Genomic DNA, 19,056 nt, shown 5'->3' with positions numbered 1-19,056 from the left:
TAATTATCAGCTATTGGATATCTTCCGGGTAACAAGGGCCTCTCCTTCAATAACTTCTACCCCTCTCTATAGTGTGTTCTAGTGTGCTTCCACCCTCTGACCCAAAATTTTCTCCCATCTCATTGCTCTATCGAATAATCTGCCCAGCTCCGTCATCTTCCACATCCATCACTGATTTGCGCCTGCCGCAGTGGCTCAGTGGCTAAGGCATTGTGCTGCTGAGCACGAGGACGTGGGTTTGATTCCCGGCCACGGCGGCCGCTTTTCTGATGGAGGCGAAAAGCGAAAACGCTCGCGTGTTCGAGATTTCGGCGCATGTTAAAGATCTCCAGGTGGTCCAAATTAATCCGGAGTGCTCCACTACGGCACGTCTCATATCCTTGGTGTAGCTTCAGCTCATTAAACCCCCAAATTTTTAAATCAAATCACCGGTTATCCACCATGTCACCTGTGTCGTCCATCCTCCATTCTTTGCTCCGTATATGATGATTATGATGATGATGATGATGATCGCTATTGGTTTCCCTTTTGTAGCGGGGTGATGACATGTTATCTTACCAAAAAGAACTAATATACCCATGTTTTTTTACTCTTGATTTAATACTAGCGCTGCTTAGGGCTGGCACAAAAAGCTTATTAGGCACAAAATACTTTTTTTTTTTTTCGGTTACAGGTGGTAGTTGTCCTAGGCAATATTCCCCTCTCTGCTTTTCATCCACCAGCATTCTAATCTTTTTTTTGTCCCCTCGACAGCCTCGAAGTTAACTTCCTCTGTGCTACCCTTAAATCCTAGGGCTTCTGGAAGCCGAATATTTCCCTCATGTAGATTTGGATGGATACCCTCACATTCTAACACTGTGCTGCATAGTTTCTGTTTCTTTTCCGCAGACGACGCATGCCCATCACTCCTGCTTGACTCCACTTCTCTTTTTTCAAACTTTGACCAGGACGTTGTCCTTCGTAGGTTTTTCCGTAATCCACCCACCTTTTTAGCAGTGAACGCTGTTGATGCTCTCTCCGCCCATTTTCTGCTTGCAGGCAATTGCTGGATGGTGGCCGCGGCGGCCAACCTGACGCTGAGCGACGAGCTCTTCTATCGGGTGGTTCCGGAGGACCAGTCCTTCGAGCAGGACTATGCGGGCATCTTCCACTTCCGCATCTGGAAGGCCAACCGCTGGATCGACGTGGTCGTGGACGACCGCCTGCCCACGCTCGACGGCAGCCTCATCTTCATGAAGTCGCGCTCGGGCAACGAGTTCTGGAGCGCTCTGCTCGAGAAGGCCTACGCCAAGTAAGGCGGGCACCTGTCACCTGTCCTTTGTCCGGGGTGGTGTGCTTTCCGTGAGGCGCAATTTCTTAAACCGGTATAATTGGTTCACATAAGCAGTGGTGGTGACTCCCAAAGTGGTCTCAGCAGGTTTCAGGGAATCTGTGTAGGTACTTTGGGGGCAGGGTGGCGGGAGAGGTGTCCACAATCAGCCAGTTAAGTACACTGTAAATTCCCTCATTAGTTGCCCATCTCTTCCTATACCAACTCCAAGAAATTGGCCTTTTTGAAAGGCACGCAGGCGTTTGGCACTTATTCCACATCAGTGGCAATTAAACTGCACCAATTGAGCCTTTTTGGTACAATTCCACTTGCGTGCGCATCGATGCTCCCAACCAAATTCCACTTTTGCTATCTGCATCTATGTCTCAGAAAATTCTTAGGGTGTCTTTGTTTATAGGTAGTGCGGCATTTATGGCTACTGTGGCATTAACCGAGAGAGCACTTCTACAACATGCTATAATTTTGTACGGCTCCGAAGGTGATGTAAGATTGCGATTTTGCTGCTGCAAAAGTGGTGCAAAAAGAAAAACTGCCTATTTTGGGCTCCGAAACTACTACACAAGTTTTTACCAACACTGACCATCATGCTTGAGGTTGGCTTTTGTACAGGACATCGAAGCACTGAGATGAAACCGAACACCTTCAGAAATGGTCTTGGTGTGAGGGGGACAAAATTTGAGGTGCAAGTGATTGGACTAAGGCAAGGGGAAGCTGGCCTTAAGTAAGGGATGTTGACTTTGGCACAAAGCATGCAGTCTTCTGACATTTCTTTTCTTTTCTTTTTGCACATCAGGGGTGATCTAATTATGCCTAAATAGTTCAGTAAGACTTTTAGGCAGCATGCTTGCATGGATAGTACACCCTTTTCGTTGTTGTTGTCGCAGTCCCCTTTGAAACGTACTAACAGTGTTCCACTGTGAGTGTCTTGCTTTCCCTTGTTTAGTTTGGATACTTTGAGCAATCAAACTTGCAGCTTGACAATACTGGTTACTGCTACTGCCAGCCATGAACTATTACTGACGCTTGTTAAGTGCACAATTGGGTAGACATGAGTACAGTATTGTTCTTAGCAAAATTATTTTGTCGCCGTAACAGAACTTCTTTTGCTGCCAGTATTTGTAAAGCGAGTTTTCTTGTCTAAGAGTGAGGAGATTAGCTGCACATTATACGGTAAAACCATGCTACAGGAGTCACTCAAGGGACCCAGGAATCATGTCTTGTAGCAGTCCATACATAGGAGGCAAAAGTAACTACACTCTTTATTGCAGAATCTAAGATGCAAGGGGGTACAAATTCAATGTTGTTTTTTCTTTATGGTAATCACTTCTGGTCACAACCTTCCTTCTGTCATTTAAATTAGATTTTTGTCTCTTCCAAGTCGATGGATGGACGAAATCATTAAATTCGAAGGCAAAGGATAGAGACTGGAGCCTTGCAAGACAGGACCAACAGGATAAACTTGAGAGGGGCCTTTGTCCTGAGTTGGAAGAGAAAAAGGATGACGATGATCATGATGATTATGATGGTGATTACGGTGCCATGATGATGATGATGACCTGTTTTGTGGCATTCCAATACAGGCTCCACGGCAGCTATGAGGCGCTCAGCGGTGGTTCGGCCTGCGAGGCCATGGAGGACTTCACGGGCGGCGTCACCGAGTCCATCGACCTCAAGAACCCGCCCAAGCAGCTCTTCCTGCTCATGATGAAGGCTTACGAGCGCTCTTCCCTCATGAGCTGCTCCATACCGGTACGCCGTGTCTAGTCTGTCGTCACGGTGCTTGCGGGCCGGGGTTTGCTTGCCCGACTTAACCAAACCTCAGAAGCTCTGAAGCAGTGCTACGTTGTAGCAGTGAATTTATTATCTCTGCTTTTCTGCGTCAGCTTCAGCTGACATTGGTTTTCACAGTTTGTTCTAGATTTTGTCAATGCATGCATGCTCGCATGCAGACAGGAGGGAATGCTTGTGTAATTTGTATCAGGCTCAACTTGGATTGATTTAGGGTACTGCACAGGTTAGCTTTCAGTATGTGCGTGATGAGACTCAGTTGAAATTAGTGGTTTATTGCTAAAATTGGGATAATTGAGCAGAAACTAGGCCAGGTTCTTACACACTGACCTCAGTGCTCTGTTACGCCATCAAGTGTGTGCGAACACCCTCACACTTGACTTTGCAGTAACAGAAACACTGCGAGCGTTTGTACCCCAGTCTCGGATGTTCGATGTATGTGTCTTCTAGCCTGTTTCTGTCCTTATTGAACGCCTTGTTGTTGTACTTGTTGTCGCTCTCCTTGTCACTGTGCTCAGTCGGCGATCTTTTTCACTGCGCTTGTCGTCAAACACCGCATTGCACTCCTGGCTATATTGCTAGTCACTCCACTGAGCTTTTCCACGTCCACCCATCCACGTCCACACAGTCACTCTTCTCATTGCACTTGTCGGCACTCCCCTTGTTGCAGTGCTTTCCAGGCACAACGTTGCACTTTTGGTTGCACTGCTCGTTTCTTCGCTCGTTCCTCCGCTCGTTCCTCCGCTCGTTTTTGCACTCATTCCTTTTTTGCATCACTGTCCATTTGCGGTCCTGTAGCACATCTCGTAAAATGCCACATTCAACCCTTGGCTGTGCTCCTTGTCATACTGCGTCATTAATGAATCGATTGACCTCCTTGTAGAGCTTGTCATGAATTGCGACATTATGCTTGTCGCTACACTGGTTCCCTCTTCACTCCACTTTTTCCGTGTCATTGTCTGTTAAATCACTCACCTTGCTGCACTCTGCGCTCCTCTTGTCATCTTTAATTGTTCTTTTCTGATGTTTCATCTTGGCGGGGTTGAAAAGTTTTTAACTTTTCTGTGGTTGAAAATACTGTTTCTGCCAAGTGTTTTGTAAGTGTCATACCTACAAATGAGATGTAGTGTTAATTGAACTGGTTGTTTCACTATGCCTTTTACAAGCTTTCTGCATACTAAAAAAAAAATGAATGATGATAGCCTTGTGCTGTAAATGCACAGTTAAGCAAGCTTTGACTTGTACAGAGCACTCTTTTCCTTCTATGTTGCAGTTATGTTCTAGCATGACATTTCATAAGGTTTTGTTTCTTGCATCCATTCGGAAGTGTTTGATCTTACGGACAATTTCTATTTTGCGAAAGAGTTGGCCTTTGCTTATAGCCACCAGCCTCAAAGCATGTGACAGGGCGATATTTTTCATCTTGTTTCGCTGCCCGCTTTCTCGGTCTTTTATTTTATCACCTTGTTTTTGAAGTTTGTTTTCTTTTTCACTTTTTCTTCTAATTTTGTGCAATGTGCACTTCTGTTGCGAAAAAAAAAAAAGTGCTGCCCATTGTTGCATTTCTGCCTTAGCTTTGCTATTTTTTGTTCGACGGCTGGATGATGCACACAAGACTGCTGCTGCAAAAAAAGCCTGGGTGCTGAGGGTCGTTTGAAAGTCAATGAAATAAGGCTTCAATGAAATAATGTCGATGTTGTCCACACAGGTAAAGCGCAGCTTGTTGGAGATCATAAGTGCTTTGCTAGCCCACTTTAAAGCATGTCACCTGTGCAACAACCGGGTGAGTAGGGAACTTGCTTTTATACGCGCGTAAATGGTATTTACATTGGGCAGAATGCAAACGGATGTGCAGCATTTTTTTTTTTTTCTCGCTTATTGAGAGAGTTGCGAGAAAACAGTGAGCCATTACAAAAACTTGGCCTTACTGATGACCGACTTAAATGGTTCCTTGAAGTACAACTTGAAGAGGCCATGAAGGATAAAATACAACTTCGCCTAATTTGAAAACTCTAGCCTCCTTTGGTAGCCCACTCATCTGAATTCCAGGCCCAAAGAGGCTTTTTAAGGGGGGACATGGCTCTTGAAACAATTTCTTTTAATTGTTAAGTAAACTCTGTGAAACTTGCCTGTCTTGCTGCTTTTTCCCTACTGATTTCAAATATGCTACCATTTTTTGAATCAGTCAATTAGTTCCCAAGATAATTAGAGATAGTCATTTTTTGAGGAGCAATAGACAAAACCGTGTTTGTCATGAAACTGTTTTCTTTATATTTTGAGTACTGCGAACCCTGGTAATTTTACAGCTCATTAAACTTTGGCGTTTGGTATGGGCATTCAAAATGGTTCCTTGCCACTGGTGCCACCAAGGTTTAATGAGCTGTAAAATTGGTTCCAAGCGGTGCATCAAAAACCGATTCTCTTATTGCATTCACCAGGGTTCATAGTATTGGAAAATATAAAGATTACAGTTTTATAACTAACACTGTTTTCACTATTGTTCCTCCAACTAATTATCTTTAATTATCTCGGGAACTAATTGAATAACTAAAAAAATAATGGCATATTTGAAATCAGTGGGGAAAAAGCAGCAATACTGGCAAGTTTCACAGAGTTTACTTAAAAATTAAAAGAAAGTGCTTTAAGAGTCATGTCCCCCCTTAATGTAAACAAATTTTTCGATCCGAAGTGAAAAATCATTACCAAATGGGGTTTAATTTTATCGAGGTGCTGGAGTGCGGCTTCTCTGCAAAATTGGAGCACCAACAACCTAGTGTTTGGACGAAAGGAATTTGTTTGGACAGTTCCAATCTCTTTATGCTACGCTGCGAAAACCGTGGAACTTCTTTGTTGACTCGTGCTTGCCCAATCAACAACATCACTTTGCAAGTGTAGTTTCCTCAAATCCCCGAGCCCACTGTATTTCAGCTGTTTTGACATTGTTTACATTGTACAGCAGTAGCTCTTGTCCTCTCCACTACAGCAGGCGTCTGCGAGGTTACATTTTGTAGTAAGCATTGACTCGGACTCGTTCATTCATTTTAATGTGTCGTTTGAAGAAACAGTCGCTAAGATGTTGGTATTGATTGGGTAGTGTCAATTACCTTTGCACAAGTGAGGTGGACGTGGCTCTAAAAAGCGTTGCAAAGACACTTGATTTTTTGGTAGTACATAATTATGGGGCAAGAAAATGAGGATGAAAGAAGAGGAAACATGTACAACAACAGAGTGGCGAACTTCAACTAGTTTTTATTGAAAAAATGACACTGCTTGTATAAAATAACTAAGACCCATTATGTTAAATTTCTGGAAAGGCTAATTTTCTATCCAACAGTAGTATGAACGGAACTCTGATGCAGCTGTCCCCCGCCTGCCTGATAAAGTAGGCTTTAACAATCTCATGCTTAAGCTTACCAGGTGCAGTTGAAGCTTCTGCAGTGCTGTGTTTTCACATCATTTTCCTTTTTCGATCACCTTCCTTAGAGCATCCATTTTTTTTTTAGTGCCTGCAGGTGCAAAAGTAGAAACTTAGTCATCACACTACCATTGCATTTGAATGCGAGAAATGACACCTTTCTACATAATCACACAATGTGAACCTTTCTAATTTTGTTAGGATGCATCCCATTTTAGTATAAAAAAATGTTGCCATGTTTACTATGTAGTTTGATCCTGACTATAAATGACATGTTTTAATGAAATGCGTCTTTATAATGCCTCTGCTTTTACCATAGTCCTTCAAGATTTTTAGATGGCGTATATAAAAGGTCATAATGTCAGGCTAGTTTTGATTATTCCTGGCCAGCTCCTGGCTAATGAACTACAAGTTTGTCATTTTAAGGAATGGCAAAATGTAATGACGCATGTTTTGTTCTAGCTGTCATAGCTTCTTCAGCTAAAGGTATTGCGGCTTTCTGAAGATATGTATGACTAAAAATATGTCCATTTTTAGTGGTGACAGTGTTTTATTGAGGCTGTTAGATGTTGCTGCCTAGTGTTAGTAAAGACTCAAGTTAAATTTTCAGTGTGCGAGGGCTTCTATGACATCGTGCACGTCCTCGCAGAGTAAGAGCTTCTGGCTGTCTCCGCAACCGTTTGTACAATGTTACCATAATTCGTTATGGCTGCTTGGTGCTTTAGTTTTTGTGCATCTTCATGTGGGTGGCTTGCGTCAATTTAATGGATGCTGAATCGAGGTGACGCTTTTGTTTCCGACAGGTGGGCTCCATCCCCGAGGAGAAGTTAGCCAGCGGTCTCGTTGCTGGCCACGCCTACAGCATCACAGCCGTGCGGCTGGTAAGACTGCCTCCTTATTGACCTACTAGCCGCATCGCAATCCGTAGGCAGGTGAAAAGCCATCCGTTTGAACGTCCAAGGAGACGGCTAAGCTACTGAATTTCAACGGGGCCACGTTGGGTGAAAATAGCTGAGTATGGCATCGACACATGCAAGCCCTAGTCTTGCGAAAGTCAGCTTGACGCTTGACTTGAAGTGTAAAGTTGACTAGTGGTTTTAAAAAAATCTGTTTCAAATCAGCTGAGTTGGTAGGAGGTAGGGTGTAGGGGATAGGATGAAAAGTGGTTTCCAACGAACTGCAAGACGTCCTATTTGTTTGATAAATTAAATAGTGTTGTCTAGCTCAGCAAACCGTATATGTGAGTAAGCTACTAGTATGGATTTGCTGGACATTGAGTAGTTCCGAGAGGAAGGCAGTGGCTATGTCCATGCGAAATGCTTTGCACATTACCCTTGATGGAGGCGAAAAGCAAAAGCGCCCGTGTGCACGAGATTTTGGCGCACGTTAAAGATCCCCAGGTGGTTAAAAGTAATCCAGAGTTCTCCACTACGGCGCGCCTCATCGCTTGTATTGCGTCGGTGCGTTGAACCCTACAATCAATCAAATTGCACATCAGCCTACTTTTTGTGCTGCATACCTTGATTTGTCCAAGAAATTTAGAATGGGGGCTTTTCTTAACTTTGACAACCATCCGGAAGCTTCTCTGAAATTGGTCACTGACAAAAGTACGTTTGTAATCGGCTGTGTGATTGGCCAGTTGCGGGTGACCAGTTTAAATGATGTCAAGTTCAAGGGCGTCCGCAGAACTTTTTGCAAGGGGGGGCATCCATTAGCAGTGGGGTACGGTTGGATAGCACCAAAAAGGCGCTATTTGTGGTTACAAAAATTACAAACAGTGAATAAGAACGAGACTTAGAGAATATACATTGGTTTTTATTACCGAACAAAGAAATAAAGTTAATAAAGAAAATGCAAAAAGTTACTGTCACATTGAAAAGAAGAGTGGGCAGTCTCGCTGAGTGAGGGTACTTGACTCGCGCCAGTTGATTACCAGCACACAGCACAATACGTTCACATACATACAAATTCACTCCATCAATCTTCCTTGAATAGCAGCTGCAGACGCCTCGGGTTTTTCTGGGAAAATTGCAAGATGACATGTGTGATGAAGTCTGCTGAAATGGCTCACGCAATAAAGATACTATACTGGCCTCCCTGACACTCAATGCAGTACAGGCGTACAAGCATTTTGAGGGGCTGATTTATAGGTTTTCTTTCGGGGCTTGGGTGGTGCCGACATTTTGCAATTTAGAAGGAAAGGGCGTACAATGTGATGGGACGGCACGGGAGGATGTTACACTCTCACTACTAAGTGTAGCTGTGAAGATTTTTTGCTAGATATAGCTGCAAATTTGTCCGGAAACTGTAGTTCTTGCGGCAAGACTGCATAAATCTGGAGTTTAGAAAAAAACAAAAACAAAACGTCAAACCTTTCCCAATTGTTCACTATCTTCAATAGCCAGCACAGGCAGTCTGTTTCACGGTTGTCACATCACTGGCAATGTCACTTCAGTCAGTGTCTAAAGTGCCATGTTGACCGCAGCCCTGAAGGACGTTCCATACGGATACGCAGGACCTGAGTGTGCTAATCATTTGAGTAGCATAGATTGTTGGGCTAGTTGGTTCGCGTACATAATTGAAAAAAACTTTGCGCTAAAGGGCGGGACAAAAGAGAGAACGTCGGTGTCGTTCTCTCCTTTCTTCCGTCCTTCAGGGCAAAGTTATTTTAATTATGGGCCAACCAGGTTGGTGTCGAAGTCAGAGGTAGCTCCCCCAACCCAGGACGGCAGCTGTCTTCTTAGCTTTCTAACCTAGAAATTAAAGCAGCCCTTCTGTTACTTGTACAGTGAGTTATTTTTTGTAAAATGTCTGTTCCAGTCTCTTGCAATTTTCTCACGCTGCAAAGTTTGACATCAGAATAGGGTAGATTATATACCTATTCTTAAAACATTGCAAGAAGCATGGCTGTGCTTTTTGTTTAGCTTACAGTAATGCGTCATCTGTAGTACGTTGGGATACTTTCTAGTATGTTAAAAAGAACTGAACATAGCGTGAACATTAAGGGTGGCAAAATTTCTGTCTTTAATAATTTCATCACTTTAATACATTTAAATAAGGTTAAGTGCATAAAACTCAAAGAATGGTTGATCCAAACTGCACTTTTAAAAGCTTGTGTATGTCATTCATGGCAGTAGAAGTTGGTGCGGTGCAAACTGAACGGTGAACTAGAACTGAATGGTCAGAGAAAATGCGCTTTTTGTTGAAGTACTTAGTTTTCACCAAAAAACTGCTGCAAAAAAAATGGGCCATTGAAGAAAATATCTTAAAAGGGCCATGCAGACAAAATACACGTTTGTTTTATTTGAAAGATTTCGTGTTTTGTAGTGCCCCCAGCGCTTTTCTGGAGGCAGACAATGCTTTATTCACTGAGAAATTTCTAAATTTAAGTTAAAATTTTGATTCTCCCGCCAAATCGTGTTTTTGAGGAGACTGCGATAACATCACAAGAGCAGGTCTTCAAGCTAAGCCTAGTGTGTTGCAGAGCCTTGTTTAGTGTTGGTCAACCTAGATGGTGCCACCATACCGTGGCAGGCTGTTTTCTGCCTTTGCTTTGTTTTTGACCGTACTTGTACCTGGCTTGTTTTTGTTAATTTAGAAAGTTATCGTTTCGGGAAACATGGTTTTCGCTCGACAAATACGGTCACATAAGACACCATCCCTTAAGCCAATCGGCCAATGTCGTGTGAGACAATTCCAAAGCGCCGCAGAGTTGTGCAGCTAAGACAAGCATGACGCGCGCAGTATTGACAGCAGTAGACATCGGTACTTCTATGTTTACATGTACTTTTGTAACTTCCACTGTTCACCCCACCAATCTTTCTGCTATAAGAAGAATGGGCCCTAAATATAAGCGCAAATAGCTCTTTCGGCAAGCTTGCAAACCGTGCCTAAATTTGCGTTTGCTTTTTCCAATCACAGAGCTGCCACAGCCAATCGCAGAGCTGCCACATATGACGTCATAGGTTCTGTTGCGGGAAATAAGCTAGTGGGTCGCATTGCGATTCCCTTTTTTTCTAACTATGTAGCTTTTGTGAGTGAAGGGTGCGTTAAAAGTGGTGTCAGTGTGATTCTGACAAGGCAGTCTTTCGAATAACAATCTGACCTGTGCGATGTTACGCAGGTGTACATTGAGCGGCTGAAGGGCCGCATGCCGCTGATTCGGCTACGGAATCCCTGGGGCGACGATACCGAATGGCGTGGAGCCTGGAGTGACCAGTGAGCACGGCCTCTTCTCTTTCTGCTATTATTTCTCTACCGTGGTTTGAAATGCAGTAAACTCGCGATGACCCAAACTTGAAGGGACCCCAGGATTTTGTTTGAATTATCAGAAGTTCTCATAACTATGACTCGGGGGTGACATACCAGCTTGTGTTATAATGAAGCATTCACATGTGCTTAATAATACAGCGTTCACACTTCGAAAAAAAAAAAAAATCACAAATGAATCACGTGCCTGCCCCACCGGCCATGTTCTCTTTTTTTTTTTCCTCGTTCTTCTTCAGTACACACGCTGTTGTTGGCTTTATTTATGAGGGTGCAAATGTGCAGCTAGATATAAGGGTGCTAGACATGGACATAAGTATGATATAAGGGTGCAAATGTGCAGCTAGGAGACGCAAATGCAGCACATAGTTCGTGGCAAGGACAAGCAAAAAAGCATGAGTTAGGGAATTTATGCAATGGAGCTGTTTGAATGAAGTGGCTTTAGAATACATTGAAAACATAGCAGGCCAGGCGAAATTTTGAAAATTTTGCAAAACTAACTGAAAGTTTCGGTTATCCGGGTCTACTGTACTGTGGTGTTATTGCATCCCTAAGCCCCACTATCTAAGCTGTAGTGTCTAACAAATTTTTTGTTTGTTTGTTTGTTTGTTTGTTTAATTGGGATAGCCTTGTATAAGAAATCACATAGGGTTGCGAGACCGACAGCTTTTCAGCATCCTTTTCTCGAAATAAGCCAAGGTTTGTGGGGCCACTTGTTGAGACGGCATTCAACTAAATTGTTATGACAGGCTGGAGTTTTGAGCAGGAACTTTTCAGAGGTAGTGAGTAGATGTTGGAGGGAAGTGCAGGCTTTTCAGACTGGCAGGATGCTTTTTACATGTGACACATGCTGGAAATTTAAAGTAAAGAGTAGCTACATGCTCTGTTGTCGTATGATAAAGTTGCATATGCTTTCAATTGCAACTGTGTGATGGTGTTTTTTTTTTGTGCGTTGTGTCCAGGTCGCGTGAATGGTCGCTCGTGTCCGCTGAAGAAAGGCAAAACATCGGCCTCACTTTCGATAATGACGGCGAATTCTGGCAAGTATCGCACCATTCTTTCTCCTCAAAAATGTCTTGGCTTTGTGCCAACACGTTGCACATAGGTTTGGTCGAGATTGTTCAAATAGATGTGCTCCGCATACCCTGCCATGCTATGTACCATGATAATATGCAGATATACTATGTTGCAGTGAGTTGACCACAAGTAGAGTCTTATGTAGAATGAGTGGTTTGAAGTATACACAAACATTTTCGTAAAAGATGTCAAGTTTTTAGAAGAAAAACTGCTGCCCGGGTTTTCATTATTTTTATGCAGCTGTAATCTAGAGGGAGCTAGGAGTGCAAAAGTATTGTTTTACACTTTCAGCTCTATTACTGCAGAAGTTATGGGAGCTAAAAGTCTATTATTGAAAATCTATAATTAGAATTTACGTCTTTTTCTTCAACTGTGAAATTTGGAGTCACGTAATTTGAATTTGGAGACCTCGAAGGGTGAAACAGCATTTACAGTAAAACCTCGTTACAAGAGACACTCAAGGGACCCAAGAAACGTGTCTCTTGCGACCAAGGTCTCTTGTACGCAATGTTGCTAACATGGCAAACATAGGAAAATCAACCAAAACATCTTCATTAACATGTCTCTTATAACCAAGTGTCTCTTGTAACAGTGGCTCTTGTAACGAGGTTTTACTGTAGTGCTCTCTTTGATTCTACCATGTAATGGTTGTGTGAAAGTTGCAAGCATTCAGTACGCTGTATTTTTTAAATTTGACCGAAACGTTTGAGAAAAGTTCAGATATATTCGCAGCTATTTATTTTATGTAAAATTGTATTTCATATATGCGATCAGCCCACTGCAACACAAGTATTATATCAGTTTTCACGACAGCAGCTCAGAGATTAAAAAATTCTTCTACAAACACCCTTTAGGTACTTGCTAGCTCAGCTAGCAGGTTTATTTTCACGTTTTATGCACTCAGTGGCTCTTCCAAGGAAAGATACGCTGACATTTTTCTTTCTCTGCTTATCTTGCAATGATTTTCCCCACCTGTTTTTCATTGTCGACAACTTTTAGAGGAGGAAGTGCACAGAGGTCGACTTGTTCCGTGATAGGCAACGCACCGAGAAATGCACAGCACGTGCAAAAGCAACCACTGCTTGCCCTCGTAGATAAGATAACAACCAGTGATGTTAAAAAAAGTATGCGCAGAGCCACTGAGGCCGGTATAGCTCAACCTTTTTTGACTCTCTGACTGAAGGCTGAAATAAGGTGGACTGTGAACGGGAGGATAAAATGCGATTTGTAAATTTGTTGCATGCAATTAATTTATCTCTCTTTTTCTTTCAATGGGCTTGCTTTGTGTGACTCTGTGGGGTATGGTCTTGTATAGTTTAACACAAGGTCTCTTACTACGCTATCACCTTCTGCAGTAAAATTTTTATTGCTCTTGGAATGATATATGATGCCCAAATTATGGTACATTTTTATGTGGTCCAACGGGAAGCGTGTAATTGAAAGTGTGTGGTCCTTATAGTAAAATGACTGGAAAACCTGCAGTATTTTTCTATAATGCATGCTATCGTTATCGCTATCAGCCTATTTGTGCCCTCCACTACAGGACGAAGGATTTTTTTGTGTTCCTCCCTCCATTCCTCTCTTGTGATGCCATACTTCATTCTTTGTCTTAGAAATTTAGTTTCATCCATCCTACATTACAGGTTCACGTAACCGCACACATGTCAATTTCATCAAGTATATGAATGCAATTGGCAGCTAATCAGGTTTTGAAAAATTCTCCACATTTTTTTCGGGCTTGCCGTGCCTGACGGTTGATGATCTAACAGGGAATTTGTTGACCAGTAAAAAAGTTCCATTTGCGAGAAAATGGGACCCACAAAAAGTAATGCGCTTTAGAAAAGAATGATCTTCAATTCCATGCATTCTTTTCTGTTTGGTGCCCTTTATTCTTTGTGTGCTAGATTATCTTCCATCTGCCAGTGTCACAAACTCCTCCCCCGGATACTTGCGTCCACTTGCAAACACCAAAGGAGGGGCACGAGACAACAGTTATTTGTATTTTAGCAGAATGGTCGGCCCGTGAGTTTTCACGTGTGCCGAGATTGCTGGGGTGAATGAAATCACAACGGAGATGTTCGGCTACGTTTTGAACTATATAGGTTTACTGTACAAACAAAAAGACTACAGGGCAACGCCCGACACAAGAAAAAGAAACCTTCACACTGCCATCGGCCTGTGCGCGCAGGCACTAATCCGCCGTGGCCTACGACTGAACCTTCTACCTCAAAAACATAACTCAGACAGCTGTACGCGACACGCGAAACACTCTAGAGGCAAACACTTGTTTAAACCTCGACAACGCAACTACCAAAAAAAAAATACTAACAATTACGCAACACGCAAAACCCTCTAGAGGGCAAACACCGTTAGTTACGAGTGACGCTAGAAAAAAAAACTGAAGGAGGATATCTGAATCCGATACAACAAACAATTACGAAGGAGGGAGCGCGGGAAGAGAAAGTCTCTACGAGGTGGAGACAGCCTTGCCGGGCAGCAGCTCACGTGTTTCGGGGGTCCGGGGTGCAGAAGCTGGTCGGCCATGGGACTCGCGGCGACGGGCGAACTCGAGCGCTGAGCCGAGGCGTGGGCCGATCCGTCGCGAGCCTACCGATGCACTTCCGCTAAGGCGCGTCACCCCCGGACTCTTCCCCGCGTAGCATGTTCTCGAATCTCCAGCCGACTGCCACAAGCGACCGCATGCGCTCCCTTAAATAACCTTCGCCGGCCGCTGAAGTCCTGCTCTGATGTCTTTCCATTGTCCCTCTTTTCCCCCTCTCGGGGCCCCCGGCAACTCGGCTCGATCGTCTGCGCGCGTCCGAACAAGCGATTGTGACGTCACGCTGGAATGCGGCAGCTCGCATTGTCCTTGTCGCAGGCAGGGCGAAACAAAGGAGGTGAGCACAAAGCCGAAGGGGGGACCCCGAATTCCTCTGCCAGGCGCAAAATGGCCGACTCCGTCCGGGAGGCCGTCATGTCGGTCGTCCGAAAATAAAAAAATGGAGGGTCTGGCCTGCAGTTTGTGACAGCCAGGACTAGGGGTATGCGAATGCTCGAATATTTAAATACGGCTTGAATAGTGCCTCCGCAAAGAATTCGATTCGCGAATCAAATATCTACAATTCAATTTTTTCAAATAGTCGAGTGGAGTTTCCCAAGGTTCCCTGGCTTCGCGAAAGCGAGAGACGTCGGCACACGCTAGCGCATTGCTGCTACACCATCTTCTCCGCAAATTTCATCCAAATCGCACTTTTGACGAGCGCGCCTTGCAGACACCGTAAATTTTATCCCGCCGCACGGAGTAATTTGTGATTGTGCCGATAAGATCTTTTTTTCGAGCCGTCGCCGTCAACTCTGGTTGCCATTTTTAATTCTGCAACCAGATGTTTGCATGTTAGGGCAGCTTCCAGTAAAGACCGCCACCATTTTGACAGCGCTTCCGTTAATTTAAAATTGAAAGCGGTTCTAGCTGTTTTTAATGCTGTTGGTATATGGCTACTATGTGTCTACTTGTTTTTTAGACCACAGTGGATAGCACAGGCTTGTTGATGGCGACTGTAGTGCAAGCTCTCCTTCCGCTACATGTTATTCCAAAGTGCCTCATCGTGGTTTATGATTGTGGTCGTGCGCTGTTTTCGCGTCCTATTGTTCATGCCTACAAAGTGCTTGCTTCTGAGTGACGAGGCGTTGCCTATGATTGCAGTACAGCAACTCCAATGCAAGTTTTTTTTCTTTCTCCCCCCCCCCCCCCCCTTTCTCCCCACCCCTTTATGAATGCGTATCATGGCCACTCCGGATTTCTGGAGTAGCACCGATGCGAGTTGAAAAGTGCGTTCTCCCGGTTGAAAAACAACGTCATGTCTCCCGAACATGTGAAGTAGCTTCTGCTTTTGCACACAAACCTATGAAAAATCGAGGCCTGCAAAAATGATATTGAATATTTAATTCGATATTCGGCGCTTTTTTTTTTTTTTTTTTTTGAATTCGATTCGATATTTGATTCGAAAGTTACTATTTGGCATTTGCACACCCCTACTTTCCAGTGCTTGAGTCACATGATTGCTTTAGCTTTGGGAACTCTGCCACGGCGCTGAGTTTTCTATCGCTGGCCAGAGCACGGGTACTTCGGCCATTTCGGGCATCGGTTGCCTTGGCACCGAGGCTCAACCTGCTGTCGAATTCCATACGGTTCGGTGATCCCTGTTAAGCCTGGGGCCCCACCTTTGGACATATGACCGAAACACAGGCATCCCCACCTCTTTCATTGTGAAACAGGCAATGCATTTGGCGTCATTGAAAAAATACACGAAGGAAGGAAGGAAGGAACAGTACAGGATAGGCAGGGAGGTTAACCAGGGTACTCTCCTGTTGACTACCCTACTAATGGAAGTCGGGATACAGAGAATAAAAGGGAAAGAGGCGATGGACATGGTCAGTCAGTCAGTTGTAAAAATGTGTTGACCCTGAAATTCAGTCAACCAGGAGTAAAGGAAGCCATTTGGGTCGACTGCTGCTCTCCAGATGTCTGAAACGTGCTTTTCGCAGTCCGTTCAAAGGGCTCAAGATTTTTTTTCCTCCTTCTCCAGGATGTCCGAGCGGGACTTCCTGCGGGAGTTCCACTTCCTGGAGATCTGTAACCTGGGCCCCGACTCTCTGGACCAGGAGGTGCTGACGGACACGTCAAAGAAGAAGTGGGAGGTGTCCATCTTCGAGGGGTCCTGGGTGCGCGGCGCCACCGCGGGTGGCTGCCGCAACTACCTCGGTGCGTGTTCAGTGCAAGTAACTGCAAGGGCAAGATTGCCTCACAGGCCCTGCCTGCTTGATGAACTCGATTACTTCAGCCGCTGCCTAAACCTGGCAAAAGCAAGCTGTGTGTCTAGGCGTAACAGTGCCAAGACAGCAGCAATGTCTTTCCTACTTAATTATTATTATTAGCTTATTAATAATAAATTAATGACAGTTTATTATTAATAAATACATAATGGTGCTTTAATATTCTTTAGGCAGTTTCAGGGCTCTTGTCACCGTCTGTTTATATAGCGTTCCAACTTGCTTCTACAGTGAAAGTATAGAGGTCTTCGTTCCTGGTTTGTATCATTTGTTTGGTATTCTGGGTTGGGGAGGGGCCTTGAAAATCAGGTTGCAAGCCAGGGAGAGATCAGGTTCTTGCTAATGTTTTTCTGAGAAGTTTGGGTTTTATTTTCATAAATGAGAATGTACACAGTAATCAGCCACGTTTGGATATCGTTTGAGATGATAGGAAGCTTTAGCAGAGTTAATGATCACCCAAAGAGCATGAAAATTAGTTTGCAAACTCAAGTAGTCTCTGGAATCATTTCGGGAAATAACCTTTGTCATGCTGCAACTTGAGCCACTTCAGTTTGCAATTAATGACGATGTTAATGGATAGCTTGCTGTGAGCTGGTGTGAAGGCGTCTATAAATTTGCTCTGAGGTTTGTAGTAGTCATGCTTTTGGCCTTCTCTTTGAGTTAGGTACAAGCAGGAATAACTTCCAACCAGGTTTTTGCAGGTCATTATGGAAAAAAGAATGCCGTAACGGTCAAACAAATCTAATGGAGAGGATTTTGTCCCAGATTGCCCCAGTATTTATCATAGTTGCGGTGCTGTTTCTTTTAGAAACCTTGTTTGTGACCACAGCCCTGTTTTAAGACTGAAATCTTCTGTTGATGGAAAATAAATTTTTGAGGCCAAATTGGGCCAGAAACTGCGGTTTGGGACTGGCCAAGCAATCTCGCGAATAGCATGAGAATCTCCAGATGATGATGGTGACGAGTGGTTGATTTAAGCTCTAGCTTTCTTTGCCGCTCCACCAAGCTTGTGAGTGTCAATACACCAGCCAATCCATGAGAGGGATCGGCTAGGAAGCTTGCAGCCGCTCCAGCCCCTCCGGATGTCTCGTTTACATGCTCGGGAGGATTGGCAAAGGAATGTCATAAGTTGTGCGACGAATTCCAGACGATGACAACACTCCGCCGAGCTTGTAAGTGCCACTAAACGAGTACTGGCCAATCGACATGAGGGGATTGGCCAGAACGCTTGAGGTGAATCCCGCCAAGCTTGTAAGTGCCAGTACATGAGTACCGGCCAAACAACATGAGGGGGGATTGACCAGAAAGCTTGAGATTAATCCAGCTGCTCCGGTTGGCTGATACACATGCTCAGGAGGAGGATTGGCAAAGACATAGAGTTTCTTAGTAAGTATACTAGAGAGGAAACTGTGCCTTGTAAGCCATGTCGTCATGGGGGTTCATGGGAAGACCCCCCTTTTTGGCTTGGGCTTGGCCTGACAATTGGATTCTTAAGCGGTTTTTGGGATTTGCTTTCTTCACTATGCATTAACACGTTTACGAGCTACAGGGAAGCCTAAATTCTCCCTGTTCTGTAATAGCCGTGTTTGACGAAACAGCAGGCAGTGCGTGATCGCACCTGACGTTGCTCATGCCGCAGTCGAAGGACGCATGACTGAGTGGGTAATATGCCACCACGAAATTTGTAGCGAACGAAAAGAAGAAATAAAACGTACTTCGATGAAGACAAGATATGACAGATACGGGCGCTTGTATGCGTCCTATCTTGTCATCGTGCACGGCTGTTTACCGCCACGTTTTCTTTTTTCTTGTTAAACTTGTTGGCGGTCGGTGCACCGGTTCACCACGAAGGCAACGTTTTCATAGGCACGCTCAAAAAACTTTCCAAACTCCTCAAACAACTTTTTATTTCAAATAATGGTAAAATTAATAAAATCAGAGTCTCTACTGAGTTCCCCTCCAAATATTAACATTGTTCGTAACTACAACCTTGGCCTGCGGAATAACAGGCACAACTGTTCTGGCAAAAATACGCTTTACTTCCTTTTTACTTAGTTTTAAAACAGCCTGTTTTTATTTTCCACTCACATAATTGCACGCGTTTTTGTGGCACTTTGTTTAAATTTGCGGTCACTAAAACGTTTCAATCCAAACCAATGATGAAACTAAGGCGAGTGCGATGTATAATGGCGGTCCATGACGACACAGACGGCCTTGATGTGAGCCGCATAGACGCTAGTGCCAGATTCCTCTCTAGTGTATACAGTCGAACCCCGCTACAACGAACGCCGCTTCAACGAAATTTCCGCTTCAACGAAATATTTCCAATTCCCCGTCAGCTAGCCATAGA

The 19,056-nt window shown here is 44.0% G+C and overlaps 1 protein-coding gene across 1 annotated transcript in view; it reads left to right on the top strand.

Moving 5' to 3' along the window:
* LOC144149307 (calpain-A-like) overlaps positions 1 to 19,056 on the top strand; it is a 114,522-nt gene that overhangs the window by 73,440 nt on the left and 22,026 nt on the right. The window contains exons 4-9 of the mRNA XM_077680876.1: positions 1,039 to 1,291; positions 2,911 to 3,079; positions 7,337 to 7,414; positions 10,657 to 10,751; positions 11,762 to 11,839; positions 16,463 to 16,638. Of these exons, the coding sequence (XP_077537002.1) occupies positions 1,039 to 1,291; positions 2,911 to 3,079; positions 7,337 to 7,414; positions 10,657 to 10,751; positions 11,762 to 11,839; positions 16,463 to 16,638 (849 nt within the window). The remainder of the gene's footprint in view (positions 1 to 1,038; positions 1,292 to 2,910; positions 3,080 to 7,336; positions 7,415 to 10,656; positions 10,752 to 11,761; positions 11,840 to 16,462; positions 16,639 to 19,056) is intronic.

Source organism: Haemaphysalis longicornis, unplaced genomic scaffold (assembly GCF_048455015.1).
Source record: "Haemaphysalis longicornis isolate Haplotype H1 unplaced genomic scaffold, Haemaphysalis longicornis Haplotype H1 scaffold_8, whole genome shotgun sequence".
NCBI lineage: Eukaryota > Metazoa > Arthropoda > Arachnida > Ixodida > Ixodidae > Haemaphysalis > Haemaphysalis longicornis.
The sequence above is the reverse complement of the archived record's forward strand: the minus strand, read 5'-3'. Positions and strand labels throughout refer to the sequence as shown.